The sequence below is a fragment of the Poecilia reticulata genome, chromosome 20 (genome assembly GCF_904066995.2).
Source record: "Poecilia reticulata chromosome 20, P_reticulata-male-v2, whole genome shotgun sequence".
NCBI classification, from domain to species: domain Eukaryota; kingdom Metazoa; phylum Chordata; class Actinopteri; order Cyprinodontiformes; family Poeciliidae; genus Poecilia; species Poecilia reticulata.
In genome coordinates this window covers 18,504,729-18,525,113 of record NC_088849.1, presented here as the reverse complement: position 1 = coordinate 18,525,113, position 20,385 = coordinate 18,504,729, and the positions used below count along the sequence as shown (strand labels likewise).

The 20,385-nt window shown below is 38.7% G+C and overlaps 2 protein-coding genes across 2 annotated transcripts; one reads left to right on the top strand and one right to left on the bottom strand.

The window, feature by feature from the left end:
- Positions 1–41: 41 nt before the first annotated feature.
- Positions 42–14,500, bottom strand: hacd1 (3-hydroxyacyl-CoA dehydratase 1). The gene is made up of 7 exons (XM_008396698.3): positions 14,319–14,500; positions 11,209–11,326; positions 11,027–11,045; positions 10,837–10,925; positions 9,915–10,036; positions 4,966–5,144; positions 42–1,254 (listed from the first exon to the last, which is right to left on the bottom strand). Exons 1-7 carry the CDS (start codon positions 14,435–14,437, stop codon positions 1,172–1,174), a joined length of 729 nt encoding a protein of 242 aa, XP_008394920.1. The 5' UTR covers positions 14,438–14,500; the 3' UTR covers positions 42–1,171.
- A 1,122-nt stretch (positions 14,501–15,622) lies between these two features.
- On the top strand, positions 15,623–20,116 carry LOC103456873 (transmembrane protein 236). Its single transcript, XM_008396700.3, has 4 exons — positions 15,623–16,183; positions 16,376–16,448; positions 16,966–17,089; positions 17,994–20,116. The coding sequence occupies exons 1-4, from the start codon at positions 15,912–15,914 to the stop codon at positions 18,740–18,742; spliced, it is 1,218 nt and encodes a 405-aa protein (XP_008394922.1). The 5' UTR covers positions 15,623–15,911; the 3' UTR covers positions 18,743–20,116.
- Positions 20,117–20,385: the final 269 nt, after the last annotated feature.

Below are 20,385 nucleotides of genomic sequence, written 5' to 3'. Positions count from 1 at the left end.
TGATTTCTGCGCAGCTTAACCGAAGTTCATCACAAACTCTCTTCGCTGTTGAAGGATTGAGTTTATTCATTTTGCACAAAAAGGTATTTTCACATTTCTTCTTAAATATCTTTTCATTCGATTTAACATTTGGTGTTTGTTTTCTCCTCTTTAACCCAGATGATAAGCAAAAAGTGTTGATTCGCTTTGATTAACCACAGTCCATGCAGATCATTGACCGACATTTTCTTTCGGGTCATTTCACATCCAGCTTTCCTGCTTCAGGTCAACTCCAATCACAGTCACTCCTTCAGCTGCACAGAAGATTGAAAAGATCTTAACAATAGCACCTTTAATAGGATATAGGCTAGCTACCTTTCTACGAGTATGGACACGTTAAAACACAAAACGAGATGCAGAACGATGACTCAGAGCGCTGACACAAATCTAAAAATGCTCTTTAACAAACTATTACCTCTGCAAAGACTCTTAGGAAGTCTTGTGGACACAGTAAACATCAAAATATTAAAATAAAGCACTAGCTGAGCCAAGCAGACAGAGTTAAGTTGGAGCTGTGCTTGCTCTAAGTGAGACGGTGTGTGGTTTAAGATTTCACATTGCATCATTTACACAAAAAGGTAAAACAAATATACACAAAAGCAGCAGCACATTTGTCTAAATGTAGATTTATTGTTGAGGTATTGTTTAACTTTTTGAACCATGATCTGTGCAGCCACGTTGTTTTTTAAAATCTGCCAATTAGTTGGGCTGAGGGACAATTCAGAGCACACAACGTACAATCTTCCTTCCACGTTTCTTCTCATGTTTCCTGTCATGACGTAGCGATGTGGCTCAGTTTCTCTTCGGTGCAATGAGATGGTGTAAAGCCAGTGGGTGAATGAAGGAATCCAGATCTCTCAGAGCTGAGACACAACTCCAGAACTGTAAACATCTTGCCAAATAACCATTCAAACAGGAATTTATCCAAGTTTTCGTCGTCGTCATCATCATCATCATCATCATCATTGCTGGTTGTCAGGCAGGTTGTCAGCTGCTTCTCGGGTCCCATGCAGTTAAGAATGCCAACAGCCAAAAAGAAAAGGTGAGATGTGTTGGGGGTGAGTGGGTGAAGCGGAGGTCAGGTGAGGGTGATGTGGAGGCAGGCTGGCTCAACAGATGAGGTGGTGCCCATCTAGTCATCCTTCTCCACTATGACTTCACCGTGGAGCACCCTCCTCCTCTGCCGCAGCATGTGCAAGTAGAGCTGAGGAAAGACTAAGAAGAAAAAGAAAGCAGCAGAGAAGGTACAATATTGTCAAGACTGCGATTTGGACACAATAGAAACACCACATTATTTAAAACAAAGAAAAATGACACTGGAAATTGTGACTATTTGTGATCAGGAAAACACAGTAGAACATGTAAAGGTGCATTGTAAGAAGTGGTTAGGAAATACATTCTTATTGGGAACCTTGAAAAGGTTAAAGTCAGATACAAGTCGTCAGAAGTTTTGGGAGAAAATAAATGCTATCAATAATTGCAGTGTACTGACTTATTTGGGGAAGAATTGATGCATTTGTTATCTGTTAATAATAATATTTATTGTTGTTATTAATAATAACAATAATATGAATATGATTATTATTATTATTATTATTATTATTATTATTATTATTATTATTATTAGAAGTAGTAGTAGTATGTTACTTCATGTATTTAGTTTATCTTCCACAATCCTTTAAAAACCGTCAACAACTTGCACGAAATGAAGAAGAAAAATAATTTCAGTAAATGTGAAATGTGGAACCAAAGTGTGGTTCCATTTTCCAGTCGGACCTAATAAAATGATGCACTACCGGCGCCGGTTTTACAGAAAGAGGTTGATTTTGAGGGGGAATGAACATAGCAGCAGAGGGAGATGGATTCTGACTGTAAAGAAGATATAAGTTGCATAACCAACAGACAAACAGTTTGTTGAGCAAAGGCAAATACTATACTAAATATTATATGTTTGTTAATTTTTAGTTCATTTTTCTTCTAATGTCATTTCACTCAGATATCAAGAGTAGGGGGAACCCAAATTTGAAAGGCTTGATGGAACAACCAACAAGTTAAAGAAAGCTGGGACTACATACTCCTTATTGCCACCTAAAACATTGCTCAGAGAGAAGAACACGACGACTCACTTGGCTCTGATAACAAAGGAAACCTTAAGACTGTTCTGGAATTAATTGCTGTCAAAAATGAAAATGTTGACATTCGTGCAGAATGCAAAGTACACAAATAAAATAATTGAGAATGAGGTTCTGGATTGTCAGGCATTCGATGGTGGCGCAGCAGGAGTTCAGGCTACAATCAAGGACCAACAACATATAACTTTTACAAACACTGTCTCAAATTAACTTTAGTGGATGTGGTCAAAGCTGTTCCACAGGCTGATTCTTTGCTGTGCTTGTAATTGTTCAAAAGTAGTAGATTTGGTTCAGTCACTGAATGACTTCAGACGGGAATTATATTTTTTGATCATATATGGTAGTGGACATTTCTGACCAATGTGATTATGTAACACCCGCAGGGGGAAAAAAAGATCAAAAAAGCTAGCCTACAAATTTGGTGACAAATCTGTTTGGACAAGTGTTGGTCAGAGAGAGTTTAAACGAGATCAAGACTTTTTTCAAACAACCTTTTTCTACCCAGTCATTAGATCAAATGCTCAGTAGGCTGAACAAGTTATTTTCAGACAAGCTTTAAATCCCAAAAGTAATTCATTTCTAACAAAACTATTTACATTTGATCGTCTGTATGATTTAAATATCGATGACCGAAGGAACAAATTACTTCATTTAAGTGCCCGTTTAGGAAGTAAAGTGCAGAAAAGGTTGCGAAGACCCTCTACTCTAGCAGATCCAATTCTGGTTCTTGAGCCATATAAGGAGGTGCTTTTCAGACTCTGCAAAATAACAATTGCAATCCCAGTGAGCACTGCAACTTGTGAACACAGCTTTTCTACCTTATGTCAGTCGTAACTGAAGAGAGATTAAAAAATCTGGGACTGCTTTGTACTGAGTCTAAATGAGCTGAGGCTTTGAGTCCTCAGCTGTTTGTTGATCCATTTTCCAAAAACCACAAAATAGAGTTACTGCAGTACTAATAAATACAATGAGTTTTCTGGTCGAGCTAATGGTGTTGGAGTTAAGGTTGCACTGAAATTTAAGAATGCATTTTTAGTTTATTTTGCTAAAAATGCAACTAGCATTAAAATGCACAGATCTGAAGTTAAAAAGAGATGCTGAGTCGAATACTGCTGTTACATGTTGTCACTGAACCACATAACTAAGAGATAGAAGTATTCTTTGTTAAATATATTTATATTTTGGAACCTTCTGAAATCTATTGTAGCTAAAGCAACTGCAAATGAATTGCTGTTATTATATTGTAGTTATAAACTAAAATTTGAGATAACGATAACTTTTGTAGGGTCGTTTTTTTTCCTTTTACAAATAAGTGTAATTTCTCTTCAACATCGTAATTATGCACTACCTTATTTTGGCCAATCCCATAAAATGCCAAATGTATACAATTAAGTTTGCATTTTTACCATGACAAAATATGTCAAAATTTAAATAAGGCGTGAATATTTTTAAGGCTATGTATTGCGTTTTCCTCATGACTGTATATCAAAGCTAAGTTATGGTAATATACACACATCGTCATCTTGCCAATGAAAGCAAGGCCATTTGTGAAATACATTCAGTTTCAATGTTTGTTTCCACAGATAGTCTTTGAATAACCCTGAGTCATCATTTCAACTTGAGTGTAACTGCTTCTTCCTGTCTGAGAGTGGTGCTGTCACTCCATTCAAGATCTTGTGCTCTATGTTTTGAGCCGCTCACTACATTAATAAGGGTTTATATACATTTGCCATATCTGGACTTAAACTTGTGAGTTACGAATCTTTTGTGCCCATTTTAAAATACGACTATGGATGACAGCGGGGCATGCTTTAAATATGAAACCTGTAAAAACCAGAGATTGAATGGAATACAAAGGGACAACAAAGGAAAACCAGAGCGTAAGGAAGAAAGACAGTTGGACAGAAAGGATTGACACACTAAAGACTGAAGAAAAATTAAGGAAACAGGAAAATGCATAAGAGAGGAGAGTAAGGAAAAAATTAACAAAAGACTTTGAAGAAGGAAAGGAGAAACAAAAGAAAAAACTGAGGTGGAAAGAAAAGTATAAAAGACTGAGGGAAGGAAAAAAGTCATGAGGAAGGATACAATAATAAAAGGAAGCAGGGAGGGACAATAGTTAGATAGTGGGAACAGCAAACAAAGTTTGGAAATACAAAGATTTTTCCCTATTGTCTTCTTCCATACTTATCCAGACCTGGAAAAAGCTGAAATAAAATTCCAGACTTTTGCAGTGTATGTCAAAAACTTGTCTATACTAATGTTGCAAGGAAAATATGTAATTGTGACACTACTGCTGAATAAAATCGACCATTTTCCCTGTATCTCGACACAATGTCCCTACTACTTTCAGAGTCAAGAGTCCTTGCAACTAGTCAAATATATTATCAAAATGCAGGGTTTGAATGCATGACATTCAAAATATAGCAAACTACCAAAAAACAAAAATCTTTGCAACTACCAAAGATGCAGATATTCATCCAAAGAATATTCTACAAATCTTGTAAAAACTTTTACACTGATATTGTAATGACAAAGTGCAATTCAATACATTTAGAAACCCTCGATTGATGTCTATTGTCACCAGACAATAGAGATCCAGTCTATTGTCTAGACTAGGCTTCGAATACACAGTAGTTTCAGAAGCTTTACATGTCAATAGAGCAATCTAAAACAACCTTAGGATCCATTTTGTTCAGATTAGACTTAGTTTTGTGAGGATTTTTCAATTAGGTCATGTTTTGAAGAATTGACAAACTTAAAGGTGTAGAGCATAAGAGAAATTTCTCCTTACGTGGGATGTAGGACAGCATGACGATGATGAGGAAGTAGTAGTAGTCGAACGACACATTATATTTGTTGGGGAGCCTCATGGAGTACATTCCAGACCTGCGCACGAATGGCAGAGCAGCGTAAATGGTGAGCAGCTCTCCGACGACTCCCAGGGGGTACAAGACGATGAAGAAGTTGTATCTGCAGAACAGAAAAACAGCAGGATGTCTTTCAATTCCAGTCTAAGTTATAGGCAAATCCAGTTGAAGACAGTAAGATGAGCACACAGAGACTTGAACACACTCGCATGCATCACCATCACTTCTTTCAGAGGTTAATTTCCTTTTGATTAAAAGCCACTTGTCACAAAAAAACAACTACAGGGTACTGATATTTTACATTCCATTATTTGTCACTACTTTGCCATTTGCATGGAAGGTCAAGCTTAATTGAAAACACTCCATAGTAATTATGGGGATTAATTGATTAGTTACTTGGAGGAACTGGAAAGAGAGAAATCTATATGATATCTTCATGTTTTCACCACTAATTGCATGCATCCAATGCCTTTACCCAATTATATAATTAAAACCTTTAATTTATGCCATCCAGGGACTTAAATGTGAGGCTAAAATAGTGAACGAGAATGGTCAATGTTTATCTGTGCTTGAGCCTGCTGCGCATTAAGCCAGCCAGCGGATCATGAAATTGAAGAAAGTGCTCTGAAGTTGGAGCTGAGGACCTTGATCCAAGATATCTGCTCCAGTCAGTGATCTGGCAACTGGAGACTGTGTGTATGAAACTGGAACGACCTGTGTGTATACATGGCCTGGCAGAGTGCACTGAAAGAACTTGTTTGGTACATACAGGTGGCCATGACATTATGGCCACCTGTATGTAACAATGTGTTTTTCCCGGCCGCGACACAATGTGGCATAGATCTCCATTGGACCCCTGAAGGTGAGTCAAGGTAACTGACACAAACATGTTCCCAGCAGATCCTTTTAGTTCTCAAAGTCTGACATGAGGCCTTCACTGATCCGACTTGTTTGTTCAGGACATTTTACAGATGCTCCGTTAGATTGATAACAAGGGAAATTTAGAGCCTAAATCTACACTCTAAACTTCTTTTGCCCCTCAAAGCTTAGCTGGAGTCTTTTTCTTTGTGAAAAGATGGGGTGTACTGCTTAGGAGGCCAGATCCAATAGGAAATATTGTATTCATGAAAGTGAGTACATGATCTGCAATAATGGCCACAAGGATGTCAGGTCCTAATATTTCCTGGCAGTCACATCATCACACTGTCTCCACATGCCACATGTGGCTGTCCACTAATGCATTCTGCAGCCACGTATTTCCCAGGTAAAGACACAATCACACATGGCAATCAACCTAATTCATCAGTTCATCAATACAGTGTACAGTACTGACATTGGGTCACCCATCAGCACGTCCTCTGTATACTGATGTCCCTTCTTCGGACCATTTTTGATAACACTGACCTCAACAGGCCAGGCAAACTCCACAGAAACAGCAGCTTTGGAGAGGCTCTAGCCAAGCCTCATATCCAATGGTTTATCTGTTATATCCCACCTTCTAACAAATACTACAATGAGGACACAGCCAGTGTGTTTCCCTACATCCATCAGTGGTCATACAATTTTGCCTGATCACTGTTCTGCCAACTGTTTAGAGTTACTCTGGGCACATTGCACTCCAGCACCAAAGCTGAAAGTGGGTCAACAGGTTCATCCCATAATAAATTGAATTTCATTACAGACAAACAACCCCACCACAACTTGAACCGGCAAGTTCAAGTTGTGGAGAAATGCAAATTGTAACATTTTAACAGCATTTAACCAAACTTGTCCAATAAACGAATGTGTTTTGTGGAACAGCAGAAAAAATGACTTGTAGTGTTTGTCCTGTGGCCATGAAGTTCCAGCAAATTCAAACAAACACAGTGTGAATCACAGCTTACAGTCATTAGACATTATTGTATGCATTTAGACGGAAAATGTCATATAAGACAGCAGTAGAAGTTCAGCAACTAAAGTAAATATAACCAAGGTTTGATTGTTGGTGTGATGCTTATTGGCATGCCAGGTCAGCAGTGATAAAAAAGCTGGCAAGTTGATCTGTTTTAGAGTGTAATAAATATAATTTGTGCCCCACATGAGCTGACCAGCAGCTCAACAGGAAGCTGCAGGGCAGAGATTTGGTTTGGCACTGTTTTATAGCAACTCAAGCCGCTGGATCAGACTGTGGCTGTAATTCGACCTCGGACAACAGTTCACAACAATAACCGCACCATGACTGGATGCACTTTGAGTATTTAACATAGTGACACTTGAATTTACACAAAGCACTATTAAAGCTGTTGTTGCGAATCAATAGTTTGGCACTGCTGAGCAGAAAATGAGGGACTTGCTGTTATGAAATGTCCTTTAAACTTTCTTTATTTCCTTTTTTCCCCTCAGCCTGTCACAGTGACACTATTTATCCAAATTTTTCATCAAATAAATCAAATAAAATGTATACCAGGGAGCCTCCAAAGACCCATCAGCTTGAAACTTGTATTACAGAAGATGATCAACTGAAAGCTGATTCATCTGTTGGGTGTAAAGATAACTTTTAGGCAAGGTATTCAGACCCCTTGAACTTTCACTCAATTGTGAACTAGAAGCAAAACGCTTGTAAACCTCAACATATCTGATCTTTAGGGAAAGGTGGCAAGAAAAAAGCCATCTGAGGTTCTGATAAAAGTTGAAAGCTTGAACAAAGGTGATTTTGTCAGGGGAGACCATTATTAAACATTATGGCCTACATGTAAAACGACGGATGTGGCAGACAGTGAAACACTGCACTAAACTCAGCAGAATTGAGAAGGAAGTCTTTTCCTTGGCATAGACAGGGGAACTGATTGAATCTGATGTCAAGAAGCTAAAAATGCAGTTCTTGAAGAAGGACAATGAACCTAAGCATACAGGCAGAGTTTGAAAAATATTCAAGTGTTGGAATTAGTCCAGCCAAAGACCAGAGCTAAATCTGAATGAAAAACTGTAAGAAGGTTGAGAAACTGGTGTGCACAGATGCTCTCCATCCAATCTAACTGAGATTGAGCGATTTTCTCAAGAATATGAAATTAAATCAGTCTCTAGATGTACAAAAACACTTGAGCTGCAACAGCAACCAGGGGTGATTCTGAGAAGCTTTGACTCAGGGACGCTGAGTACAAACGCATTTTAGAGATTTTTAGCTCTAAAACCTTGTATAACTTTCGTTTCACTTCACAGTCATGTGCTACCTTGTGTCAGTCCCAATAAAATACAGTGTAGTTGAGGGTATAACATGTCAAAAGTGAAAAGGTTGGAAAGTCATACATATTTTTGTGAGGCACTATGTCTGCTGGCAATAAGGGTTTTCTTATTTTTTAAGAAAAGGCTGCTCAATATTCTTCAATGGTGAGGAAAGCAAAGAACTTTACATGACCTCTAGAAAACACTAAAGCCCCACAATGCACTTGGGTTCCTTGAAAGCAAAATATAGAGACATTACTGGTGGTTTGAAGTGTCTCTGCAAAACTCAGATGGCCAGAAACATGATGTTTTCTGTCCTATCACTATGTACATACATCCAGGCCAAAGTCCCTGCTTCACTGTACTGTAGTATACCATGGCACGATGCAGGACAGTGGAGATTAGTGGAGACAGCAGAAAGACTCAGGGGAGCGTCTCTGCGGATGTGAGAGAAACGTCGGCTGAACATTCCATGACCAAAACAGACGGTCTTAAAAACAGGAGCAGCTGAACATGAGCCCTTCTCCGGGGGCCTGGCTCTTCCGCGCTTAAAGAAAGACGTGAAGAGCAGGGGACAGAGAGAGAATCAAGACCAGAAAGGGAGAAAAAAGCCTCCCAAAAATAATAAAGCAGATGGTCCCTGCAGGTACGACTTCAGAGGGTGTCGCAAAGAGCAACGTCTCTCTGTGGTAGTGAGTTGTACATGCAATGCCTTTCAGCACAAAGTAGTGCAAAACTGTGAACTGAAAGAAAAATGATACATATATGTATTCAGCCCTTCTAAAACGATGTTCTGTAGATCCAACCACCTTTTCCTGCAAGTCTTCAGTTAGGCCATAAATTACACCCTAGCAGATTTAGGTTTAAAGCAATTTTTTATTTTTATCAGGAAGTTTCTGCTGACTAGAAGTAAAGTTAACGTTTTGGAGTTTTGACTGGAATCTAATGTAGAATCTGAGGGAGGAGCTAAAGATTAGGGTGATGGAAAGTAAGTCTTTCCATCACCCTAAAAGACCTATGAGTCTTTACCGTTCTCACAGCTAAGTCATGCTATGCTATGCTAGCTATGCTAATTTGTACTGGTCTGCCATATAAAATCTTAGTAAAATACATGAAAGTTTATGGCTGTGACATAATAGAATGTGGAAAGGTTCAAGTCATATGAAAGTGTTTGGTGGGCTGTTATTCCAGATGGCTCTCTCTGTTCTATAAGACGTGTGCTTGGACTGCTATCAGTGTCAAAACACTAATGTCTGCGTCTGATGTTCCCTCAGACGTCTCTGGTTACAGGTGAGAAACTGTGAGGGCGGATCACCTCGTCACGAGTGATCACATGCATCGGAAGGATAGCATGACTTCCCTCTACAACTGGAAGCATTCCTACATTTTTAGGTTCTACCTGCTGATAGTTAGGGATGCAAACGTCCAAAGTTGGCAAATAGGCAATTTAAAATGCATGCAGGTTATTTCTTCTGTACAGTGTGAGTAGTTAGCTCCCAAGTGATGGATAACTGCTGTAACGAAATGCAATAACAAACACATGCATTATTTCTTTGCGAGAGACAGTTGATGAGTAATACACACACGAATGTACCATTACCAGACCAGACCAGCATGCTTGCAAAACGTATGCAGCACCACAATATTAAATCGTTAGAGACGGTGTCTCCACCTGGCCCATTTGATGAAGTACGGCAGATGGTGGAGCAGGTTGAATGTGTAATAAGAATATCTGGTAATTTCTGTCACAGTCCACACGACCAGGAAGAGGATTACACTTTCTTCGTTCTGGATCTTCAACAAAATTTACAGGTTATTGTCCATTATAGTATTAAGTGCTGGTCCCAGACATCTTACGCTGACGGCAAATACTTTGACACTTTACGGATAATTCTAAAGGCAATATTTAAAAAAATTTTCAATTACAATTGATTTACCTCCAGAAAACAGAGATACACCAACAATTCAGAGTTTATCAAAATTGACTGATGATCAGCCGTTCAGAAATAAAAATAAATCATGCTTAAGCACTATGAGTTCAGGCTGATAACAATCTAGATCTAGGACATACCAGGAAAGAAAAAAAGAAGGAAGTAAATATCAGAGTAAGGAAAGAGACTAGGCAGGAAGGAAAGAAAAATGAAATCAAAGGACATGAGGTAGGAATAAAGGGAAAGAAAACAAGGAAAGAGAGAAAACAAAGAAAGATACAAAAGGAATGAAGGAAGGAAGGAGCGACGGACCAGTAGGGAAAGAATGATGGACACAAGAGTAAACTATACACATATAAGCTTTCAATTTATTCATAAAAGGCAAAATATATTTCTTTTTACTATTATAGTGCAACTTCAGCACTATTTTAATTTCTTCCTGAAAGAAAATTGAAAAGCAACACGTCATTGGGGAAAAAGTTATGTACTGGCCAAAGTGAACTGCAGAGGTTTCAAAAAGGTACTAAGTATTGCTTCTTTGCATACGTGTCATTGCAAGAAATAATTTTTTAAAGCATACCAACAAAAAAGCAGATAAGAGACACTACGCCAAAGATCTGAGGAGTACATTTCATGCGTCGTTTGATTGGAATGAATATTTACCTGTCTGATGCTACTGGTGATGAACCAAACCATGTAAATCCTCGAACACACTTGAACCCCAGTTACAATCACGGAAGTTCTCACAATTCCTGCAGCAGAGGCAAAGAAAAGATATTCACAACCTGGGAACATACAGAAGTGTGTGAAATAGGATCAAATAAATAAATAAATGAAGTCAATCCTCACATACCAACGGCACAATGTCCCACCTGGATGACAAAGACGGTAGCAATTGGAGTTAACGATGTCTTTCACTTATTAAATAAAACTTTATTTAATATATATATATATATATATATATATATATATATATATATATATATATATATATATATATATATATATATATATATATATATTACAAACACTTACCTCAACTAATGCAAAGGTCTGGAAAAACTTGAGTGTCCTTGCTATACTTCTGTAGAGACCCTTATGTGTCCCTTTCTGGATGTAGAAGCGCATCATTGTGATTGTCAGAACCAGCCACCTGGAGAAAAAAACAAGCCCACAACCATAAATCTTGTCCAGACAAAGCCATGGTGCGCCTAAGAGACAACATTCTGTAACGGCTGATGGTATTTTTATACATTCGGAATAAAGAACGAGATCTCAACCAGTAGCTTCTGTAATGAGTTAGCATTGGAGGATTTAAATTTGTCTGCAAGAATCTCAACACAATTTTCTCTTAACAAGCTTGTTGATGGAAGGAAAGTTTTTGATCCACTGATTCTGACTAGAAGTCACTCATCTGTTCTTTGAAAAATGGCTGCTGGTTTCATATTGTAAGACATACAGCGTTATTCAAACACATTGTACTGAATCTTAATAAACTACAGTCTTGTTGCAAAAGTATTTGCAACCCTCTAATTATTTTATAATTGTGTCACAATCCCAAACTTGAATATATTTAATTTGGATTTTATTAACCAGAACACAAAGTGGTGGATATTTTTAAATCTGTCACCTGGTGCTTTTTAAAATTTTTATTTAAAAGCAGAGCAAGGATCTGAAACAGTAAGAATTTGCTTATTACCACTGAGGTAATGCTAAATATTTATGCAAATCTGCTTTAACATATTTTATCAAACAACAACTTATACAGTCACAGGTTAGTACATCAACTTTTCTTAGCTAAATATTTGTAATGGAGCCAATCATAAAAAAAAATAAAATATCCACACTGGCTGTCATATATGAGCCAAGCAATTCACACATGCAAAGAAATCAAAGTGATTAAGTCGCAAAAGAAGAGTATAGGCCAATCAATTCTTGGTAAGAAATACTTCTTGAACAAGGGGGAAATCTCAAGCATTTCTGTATCTTTATGTGGTTTGTTAATTCAAGTTATATTTCCAATCAAATTCCACAAGAGAAAAACACAAAAGACTTAATAGCCTAATCTTAGTCTGTTTGTTAGTTAATAGGCTTCAAACTACATTGATTATTTCTTGGTTTTCTAAAAACATGCAGGGTTCATTCAGCCTGTTTCCATAGTCTTGCATAAGCCTGATGTTTTCCTTTGTTGCAAAACTCAAAATTAGATATAACATTTTAAGGCAATCAATTTTATTTGTATAGCACATCTAAAGCAACAACGCAATTCAGAGAGTTTTACATGATTACAAAAAAAATAAAATAAAGCAACAAACTAGCTAAAAAAAATACATTGCATTGGAAAATTAAGGGAAAAATGATGGCAGGTTGAAAAATAGACTCCACCTTATAGCGTTCCAATTATTAATCAAATGCAATTCAATTTGTTAATTAAAAAAATGTGGGATTTTACCATTGAGATATAGGAATTCTGTTTTTCAGCATATTTGCAGTTTTCTGGAAGTTTGATCCAGATTAGTAGAACATAAAAACTGTTTCTTCCTGTTTGGTTCTGAACCTGAGGATGTAAAGCAGGCTTGAACCAGACGATCTGAGTGACAGCGAAAGAGAGAATGAGGAAGAGTGTTTGAAGATGTTCAATTCAGACCTTGAAGAAAGTGCCTTTTGTGATTTTAGTGCGCAGGAGGAAGATGCGATCAAAGACTTTTTAGGCTGCAGTATGTTATTCCTTTTTAGGCAGCTGTGTTATAGACACCATTCAAAAAAGGCATTTGCAGCTGTACATATTGGAGTTATCAGTACATATTTCATTAAAAATCTTTCCGTGTAAATATCTCATGTTACAATGTAGACACCTGAGGCTCATAGAGGAGTATGACCTATGTGAACACTTTTATTTTCCTTTGCAAAAGGGTTAGGGTGAGGCCTATAAATCAAGTGTACTTAATATTTTGGAAATTTTGGTATATATTTAGCAAGAGCAAAGGCAAAAACTGTGCTTTGATATTGGGAAAACATACAATATGTGATATATTTATATGATGCAATGCACTCACAATAAATAAACAGAATTAGAAAGTCTTTATGATACATTTTTAAGTAGTGTTATTAATTGAAAATGAGACTACCCATATGTATCGCTATATATTTGCCCAAAATTAAGCAAATATATGGAGTAGTATCCAGCTTCTGGGAAAAATGGAATCATATATTTATATTTTAACAACAGGTTTCTAATTGAACAAAAAGCTTCTAACCCACCTTTGCTGTTTTGGCACTGAAATAATTTGTAGTTTCTTGGTAGAGCGTCACTAAATACATCATGGGCAAATTTGAATGCAGTCCGGCTAGTTATATGGTTGTGATATGCATACTGCACAGTGAAAATACAATGACAATATAGGCTATTTGTGATGATGTATTCTGCAGATCTATTCATTGTACTGCTGTAGAACTGTCACAAAAGACCCACATAGAACATACCGATGTCTGTGGTTGTACACACACTATATACAATTTGTGAATGGAAGAAAGAAAAAAAAAACACTTTTCAGGACCATCTATGTGAGGGGCTATTTTCTTCCATAACCAGTTAACCAATTGTAATTTGCTTTTATGCTTTGATCTTATAAACACACCATAGCCTACTTTACTGACAGATGTGTTGTTTTTTAAAATCTGCTCATTGAGCACTTTCCCCGTCCCAGACTGGGTTCCAGTGTCACCAGCAGCTCAGTCCGGCTATACTTATCACTGCGACCGTGGGACTCACAGTGGGCCTTGACGCTGACAGCATGCAGTCAGCCCTATTTGGACACAGCTCCAACACCAGCCTGTCACTTTAAACCAGCCACTGTTCATTCATTTTCTGTCCCCTCTCTCTGAAACCCCCCCGACTGGCTTTTCTTTAAACTCGTCATTTACTCTCAGAACCAGCCTCCATAAAATATTTTTCTACCAACTCCGGCAGCCAAGCAGCTGCTAAATCCTTCGAGCTGAACAGGCACTTTCAGGCTGACACACACAGGCTCAGTCCTATAAACAGCAACACACGCTTACAGTTTTTTAGGGAGCGGCAAACTTATCCGGCTTTCTTATTAATAGGCAGCAGGAGGAAGAGAGGGGGGTGGAATAAAGGGACATACCCGGCTGTCATGGCGATGTTGTAGAAAGTGAGCCATGCGGTTATGAGGGCGCTTTTCGTTCTCTTCTTGTTGTTGTTTTCCTTCTCCTCCGCCGTGCCGTCCTCCTCGCTGGACGCCATGGCACCGGGGGCAGGGTGGGGAAGTCAGGAAGGGAGCTGACAGCTGGGGTGGGGAGCAGTGGGGTCGTCCATCCATCTAGCCACCCACAGAGACCCCCCTCTCTGTCACACTCTCTCTCTCTGTGGGGCAAGTGCGTGGCCTGCTGGTGGGCCCCTCGACGCGTAATTAAAATCAGAATCTGATAGCATAAGGGTTCATTTACATCTTTCTTAATACTTTATTAATTCCAAAGGGAAAATAAATGCTCCAACTCAGATTATCAAAGTTTCTTCAAACGTTGCAGCTCCTGATGGCTGTAGGTAGGAATTATCTTCTGTAGCAGTCTGTGTAACGGCAAATTAAAGAAGCGTCTGACTGAAAACACTATGTTCTTGTTGTGTAACAGTGTCATGAGGAGGATGCTCATGACGTTCTGTGGATTTTAGTTGGACCGTTATGAGCAGTCAGTATTACACTTGCATTAGGACATTTGCCAATTTTAAGGTGAGTCAGGAAAATAAGTAGTGGAGGTTTCACTTATTCAGTAATTTCTCCTTTAGCAAACACAATAAGCCTAAACAAAGATACTGGATTTACTGGAAGGTAAAAAAAAAAAAAAAACCCGACAAAAACTGAATTCAAAGGTGGGAGTGGGTAAACACTAAAGCATTCAGACATGAGATCTACTAAGACTCCTGATAGCCTGAGGAAAAATAATAATCCTGAGTCACTAAGACTGTAGGCTTTTACTGTTTGGAAGGCAGCTGTGTGCAGACCAAGATGTAATTTGTATGAATGTCTTGTTATAAAGCCTCTGCAGAGCTGAATGACTACTGCTGAGGAGGAGAGCCATTTGATTTCAGTGAGTTGAAGCAGAGAGGAACCCTGTTGTCAACTCTAAGCTGTACATTCAGCAACACATTCTCGTTTCCCCTGAATGACAAGAAAAAACTTTTATTAAAACACACCATGTCACCTCTAGTGACAGATTCTAATCATTTTTAGCAAGAAAAAACTTATCAGATCAGTTTAGGTGTCACTGGCTCACCATTGATATGATTTTTGCCACTAGATGGCAGTGCATCAGCGAAGAGAACCAATTTGTTTTTGCTATTGTTGAATTGGGATTCTTGAATTAAAGATCTCAAATCCACTGATGTCTACTATAGATTATAAATATATGAAATCTTTAGCTTTAGGTGCATTACAACTCCAACCTTCAAGGTGTAGAAATTGATTAACTTTGTTTGTTTTCCATATAAAAACAGACTAAATGCCAGCCGCATCACTCTGGCGATTCACAATGCCTAGTGCAGTGTAAGCAGTTGGTTGAGCAGAGAGCTCAGGCTGTGGTGTGTGGAAAATGCTAGTGGAGGCAGACAATGCCGCAGTCCGAGGGCTGACCAGCCCTCAGAGGGGCAGGGGTCGCCTCACTGCGGCAACAGCCCCCCACCGTCTCCCTCCTTTCCTTCTCTTTTTGCGATCTGCCACAGGATGGGATCAGGGAGCACACTGAAGTTTGCCCTCTGCGAGGTGCTGCAGTTTGCTGGCCTGTGTGTGCCACTCTTCATCGTGATGCAGAGATTTGCCATCATTGTGGCAAAGGTCAAAGCGTCTGCGCAGCCCCCCAGCGACACCAGCACAGCGTACTGGCTGATCGTGGCCTCCTCAATCGCCTATGTCACCTCCACCGCCCTGCTGGTGTGGGTACCCCTGAAGTACTTGGTGTTTATAAAAAAGAAGTTTCTTGTTGGGAGGAAGAAATGGTGAGTTTCCGATGTTCTTGCTGTTTGTGGTCATCTACTTGGATCCCAGTGCAGCCCAGACTGGAACAAGACCAGTTGGTGTGAGACAAAACAGGCCTGTGACTGGTTTTAAGTTCATGTAAATACCATGAGTTAGCAACTTCTGTAACTGCCTCTGTCCTGCTCTCTTATCTTTTGTTGTCCTCACTTCAGGAGGCCGGTGGCCCTGGTATATGTAATCCTGTCCACGTTACCCTGCTTTGCCTTTCTCATTGCCAGTTCTGAGGTAAAAACATGCAGATAACTATTTGATACATCTTTTTAGGTTTGGAGACCTTTGGAGCAAAGGTGACCATTAGCAAGAATCCTCTTGCTCTCAGGGGAATAATATCTAACTTAGTGGTTAAAAAACTACTGATAAGCAGCTTGGTTCCTCTTCCTGTCTATGCTGTCAAATCATCTATCCATGAGGCCCATTCTCACTTCCTTACTGGCTGCAGTCCAGGCCTGATTTGCCGTTTTGTGAAGTTTTCTCAAAAGTCTGAACTGACCCTATGGCCCTTTTCTTATCCGGTGTCTTCCAAAAATGCCATAAATTCTGCTAAGATGACCATCTTTGTCAGCTTTTTTCTGTGTTCCATCAATGTGAACTACTGACTCAAGCAAATACCATAGGTGCAAGAGATATAATGCAGCACATTGTGGTCATTCTTGCTGACTTAAAATGGAAAGATTTGGGTCATTTGTAACTCAATTACCAATCCTAACCCAAACTCATTATTGTCATCTCATTGTTTGTCCAGGTTCAGATAAACAACAACATGAAACACGACACATTTACGGAGATTCCTGTGTCTTTGGTCTTCTTCTCCTTAATCTGCATTGATGTCGTGGAGAGGATCCGACACTGCAGATTGACCGGACAGGGTGAGAGCAAAACCAGCTCCTTTAATACCCAGTCATGTGCCCATTTAGAGGTAACTTCTATTGATATTAGATGATTTTTTAGAATGGAATACAGTGATAGATTTGCTGACCTGTCCTTAGTGCATGTTGCCTCTTACTCATTGACAGCTGGAGGTAGGCCTCAGCATCCCCTGTAATCATATTAGGATAAAATACAGTGAAGGAAATTATTATTTGAACACTTGCTAATTTTGTAAGATTGCTCACTTGCAATATGAACAAGCTTTAATTTTATGGACGTTTCAAGATCCAGAATAAACACACTACTTACCGTGAAAAGTTCAAATATGACTATCATGCACGTTTATCTTCTTTCTTCAAGTACCTTTTAAATCTCCATAACAGACCTTTTACAGTTTAATTCCATTGGCTGGTGAGGACCTTTTTTATGAGTAATATATATTTCAGTGTTCAGCAGAATAGAGTGGTGGAGGTGACAAATGCACTGAAGGAATAGGGGACACTGATCTTGAATTAGAGTCTTCTTCCTCCATTGAGAGAATTGAAGATGGGTAACTAGTGACCATCAGTTAAAACTCACTCAGGAAAATCTTTGCTAGGAGATAAAAAGTTGTTGTTGCCAAGCAGTAACCTTAGGACCCAGAGAAGCATTAAGGGTACAGAGGAGTAGAGTTCTGAAATGTGTACTTAGTTATTACCAACAAGGAAAAAGTCTAGCTTTGCAAAAGAGACTTCAGTGAAGTTTTAAGTCATGGATGATCAAATAGTTATTTCACTCAGTGATGTGAATAGAGCCTTCATGTCTTTGTAAGTGAGATGACTCCATGTTTTTTGTCCATTTGTATGGCTTTGGGTTGAATTCCTTTTCAACACCTTTTTCTTATTTGGCCTTTTTTCGTTGCAGCTAATGAAATGGGAAGAGATGCTGAAATCCCCTCCACTGTCTTAACTCATGTGGAACCAATAACACTAGTATCCCCCATCGCTCCAGCTGTGTCAGGAGCTGCCGTTTCAGGACCAGCTGTGCCCGGCCCGGCTGTATCGCGGCCATCGATGCACAGGCAAGGTATGCCAAATCCTCTTCAGCCTGGAACAAGTCAGATAAGTGACAGGAACCACAATGGAGGAGGGATACATCCAGAGACCAATGGTGCCGTGCCTGGAATAAATGGGACCCCTGGCCGGCCGTTTATCATCTCTTCTCCTGAACTGAGCTCACCATCAATGAGTGGACCAGCTTATCATTTGTCTCCATACACTTACACGGGCCCTCTGAGGTTTCTATGTGTCAGTGACGCTCGAGCAGATGTGTTCGTTGATAGCTTTATGTTCTGGATGGATACGGTGGAGATGGTGAGGGTGGCAGGACATCCACTGGTCTACTACTCCGGCTGGGTCTTCCCCATCTACATCTTCAGCTATGTGTCCTGCCTACGTGTGGTGGTCATGCCCAACACCCCACTCCTTTCGTCTCTAGGAGTCGCTCTGCAGGACTTACCTTTCTTCTTCGTGCGTGTTGGCCTCATAGCCCTCTTCGGATTCGTCACGCCCGTACTCTATCTGATGAAGAATCTGTTGGTCTGTCTGGCATTTGTCTACTTTAACTTCATGACCAAGCTGAGGGTATTTAACACAGAGAGGATGTTCTTTTGAGACCATGAATGCGAGGACAGGACGCTGTCAGGAAATGCAACCTGATGGTATTCAGAAAGGGGTTCCACCAGTTTATAATTCAAGGCAAATCACAATTGGATGCAAATACACCATACATGTCATAGAGTTTTGTAACCTAACCACTACATATCATTGAAAAAAATTAATAAATTACTAAAAAGACTCAATTGAATAATCTTTTAAATAAGAGAGTTTATTAGTGAGGCAAAAGTTCAGTTTATCTGAATGAAATCAGGCTCCACACTTCTTATCAGCCCTGGTATACAGATTTGTATAAAGCTTTCCATTACATTTTTATGTTATTTTAGTAGCATAATCTAGACAGAATTTTTATTTTTTGGAAAATTAAACTTTTTTGCTTTATTTTGCTAACTTGATCTGAGTGATTAGGAATTGGTTCACTTCATCCTCCCTTTAAAAATAACAATACAGATCACTAATTTGATTAACACTCTTTAAAATGGGAAAGGCAAGAAAAAGGGGCATTCAAGGAAAACAGATGTGATGTTGTTCTTTAGTAGTTTTAAAATAAAATAAAAAAACAGTTACTTGAATAAGGAGGTCTGATTCTTCCCCTGACTAGATGCCACCCTGGGCAGTTGCCCATGTTGCTCATATCAGAAACTGCCACCAACTGAGCTAATGAGAAGCCATCATGACTATGGATGATCTAGAAACTGTGAGAGAAGGAAAGTAAATAAGTTACTGAAATGATAGGCTGGATTTCTTTTTAAAAATCACTGATATTTTGCTACTGCAGTTAAAGATTAATTTCTTTAAAGGCCCTTTGGATATCTTCACAAGGTAAACTAATTGAATTTAACTGTGAACAGCTCTGTTTTTAATAAATTTATGTAAGGAAAAATCTGTAAGAATTTTAAACACAACTTGCAATTACTTGACAAGTGTTGACACAACTTGCAAGTGTTGAAAGAGCGTATAGTTTTTCTCCCTAAAAAAAGTGGTTTCCCAGTTAGTTGAAAAAGAAAACATACATTTTCTTAAGATCAATAGTTTTGGAAAAGTGACAATATTTGTGCTCAAATGTCATAGAACAGCTGGTGGAACCAAACAGTTTGCATTTGATTAATCAAAAATGTTTTGCTGAAATAATCAAATAGTACTTTTCACAGGCCAAATGGGAGCTCTCAGGCAATGCAGACACATCTAGTGTCAAATAACTGCTGCAATATGTTTCATTAACTCCATGTGCAAATATACTGTTTGTACCCCTTTCTACTCCTTTTGGGAAAAAAATGGTTGTATGACTATGACTGTAAGCTATGTGTTTTAAACCATCATAATGTGTTGTGAATATGTGCCATATAATAAAACAGAGTTGTTTACATGAGATTTTTTTTAAATATCCATAAGAACATCCGTGTGAATTTGTAACATAAATATATTTATTTTGGTAAGATTATTAAAGAAACTCTGAAAATGTTAACTTTTATGTGTAATTCATGTTGAGCATAGATTTTCCCTTTGTTCTGCCTGTTATTGTCCCCAACTTCAACCTTTCACATTGGAATTTATACCATTTCTTCCCAAGTGCATCCCGAGAGAAGAGGTTTCCTGCCATTCTTCCTGGCAACATTCCCATCACACAGATGGGCAACAGA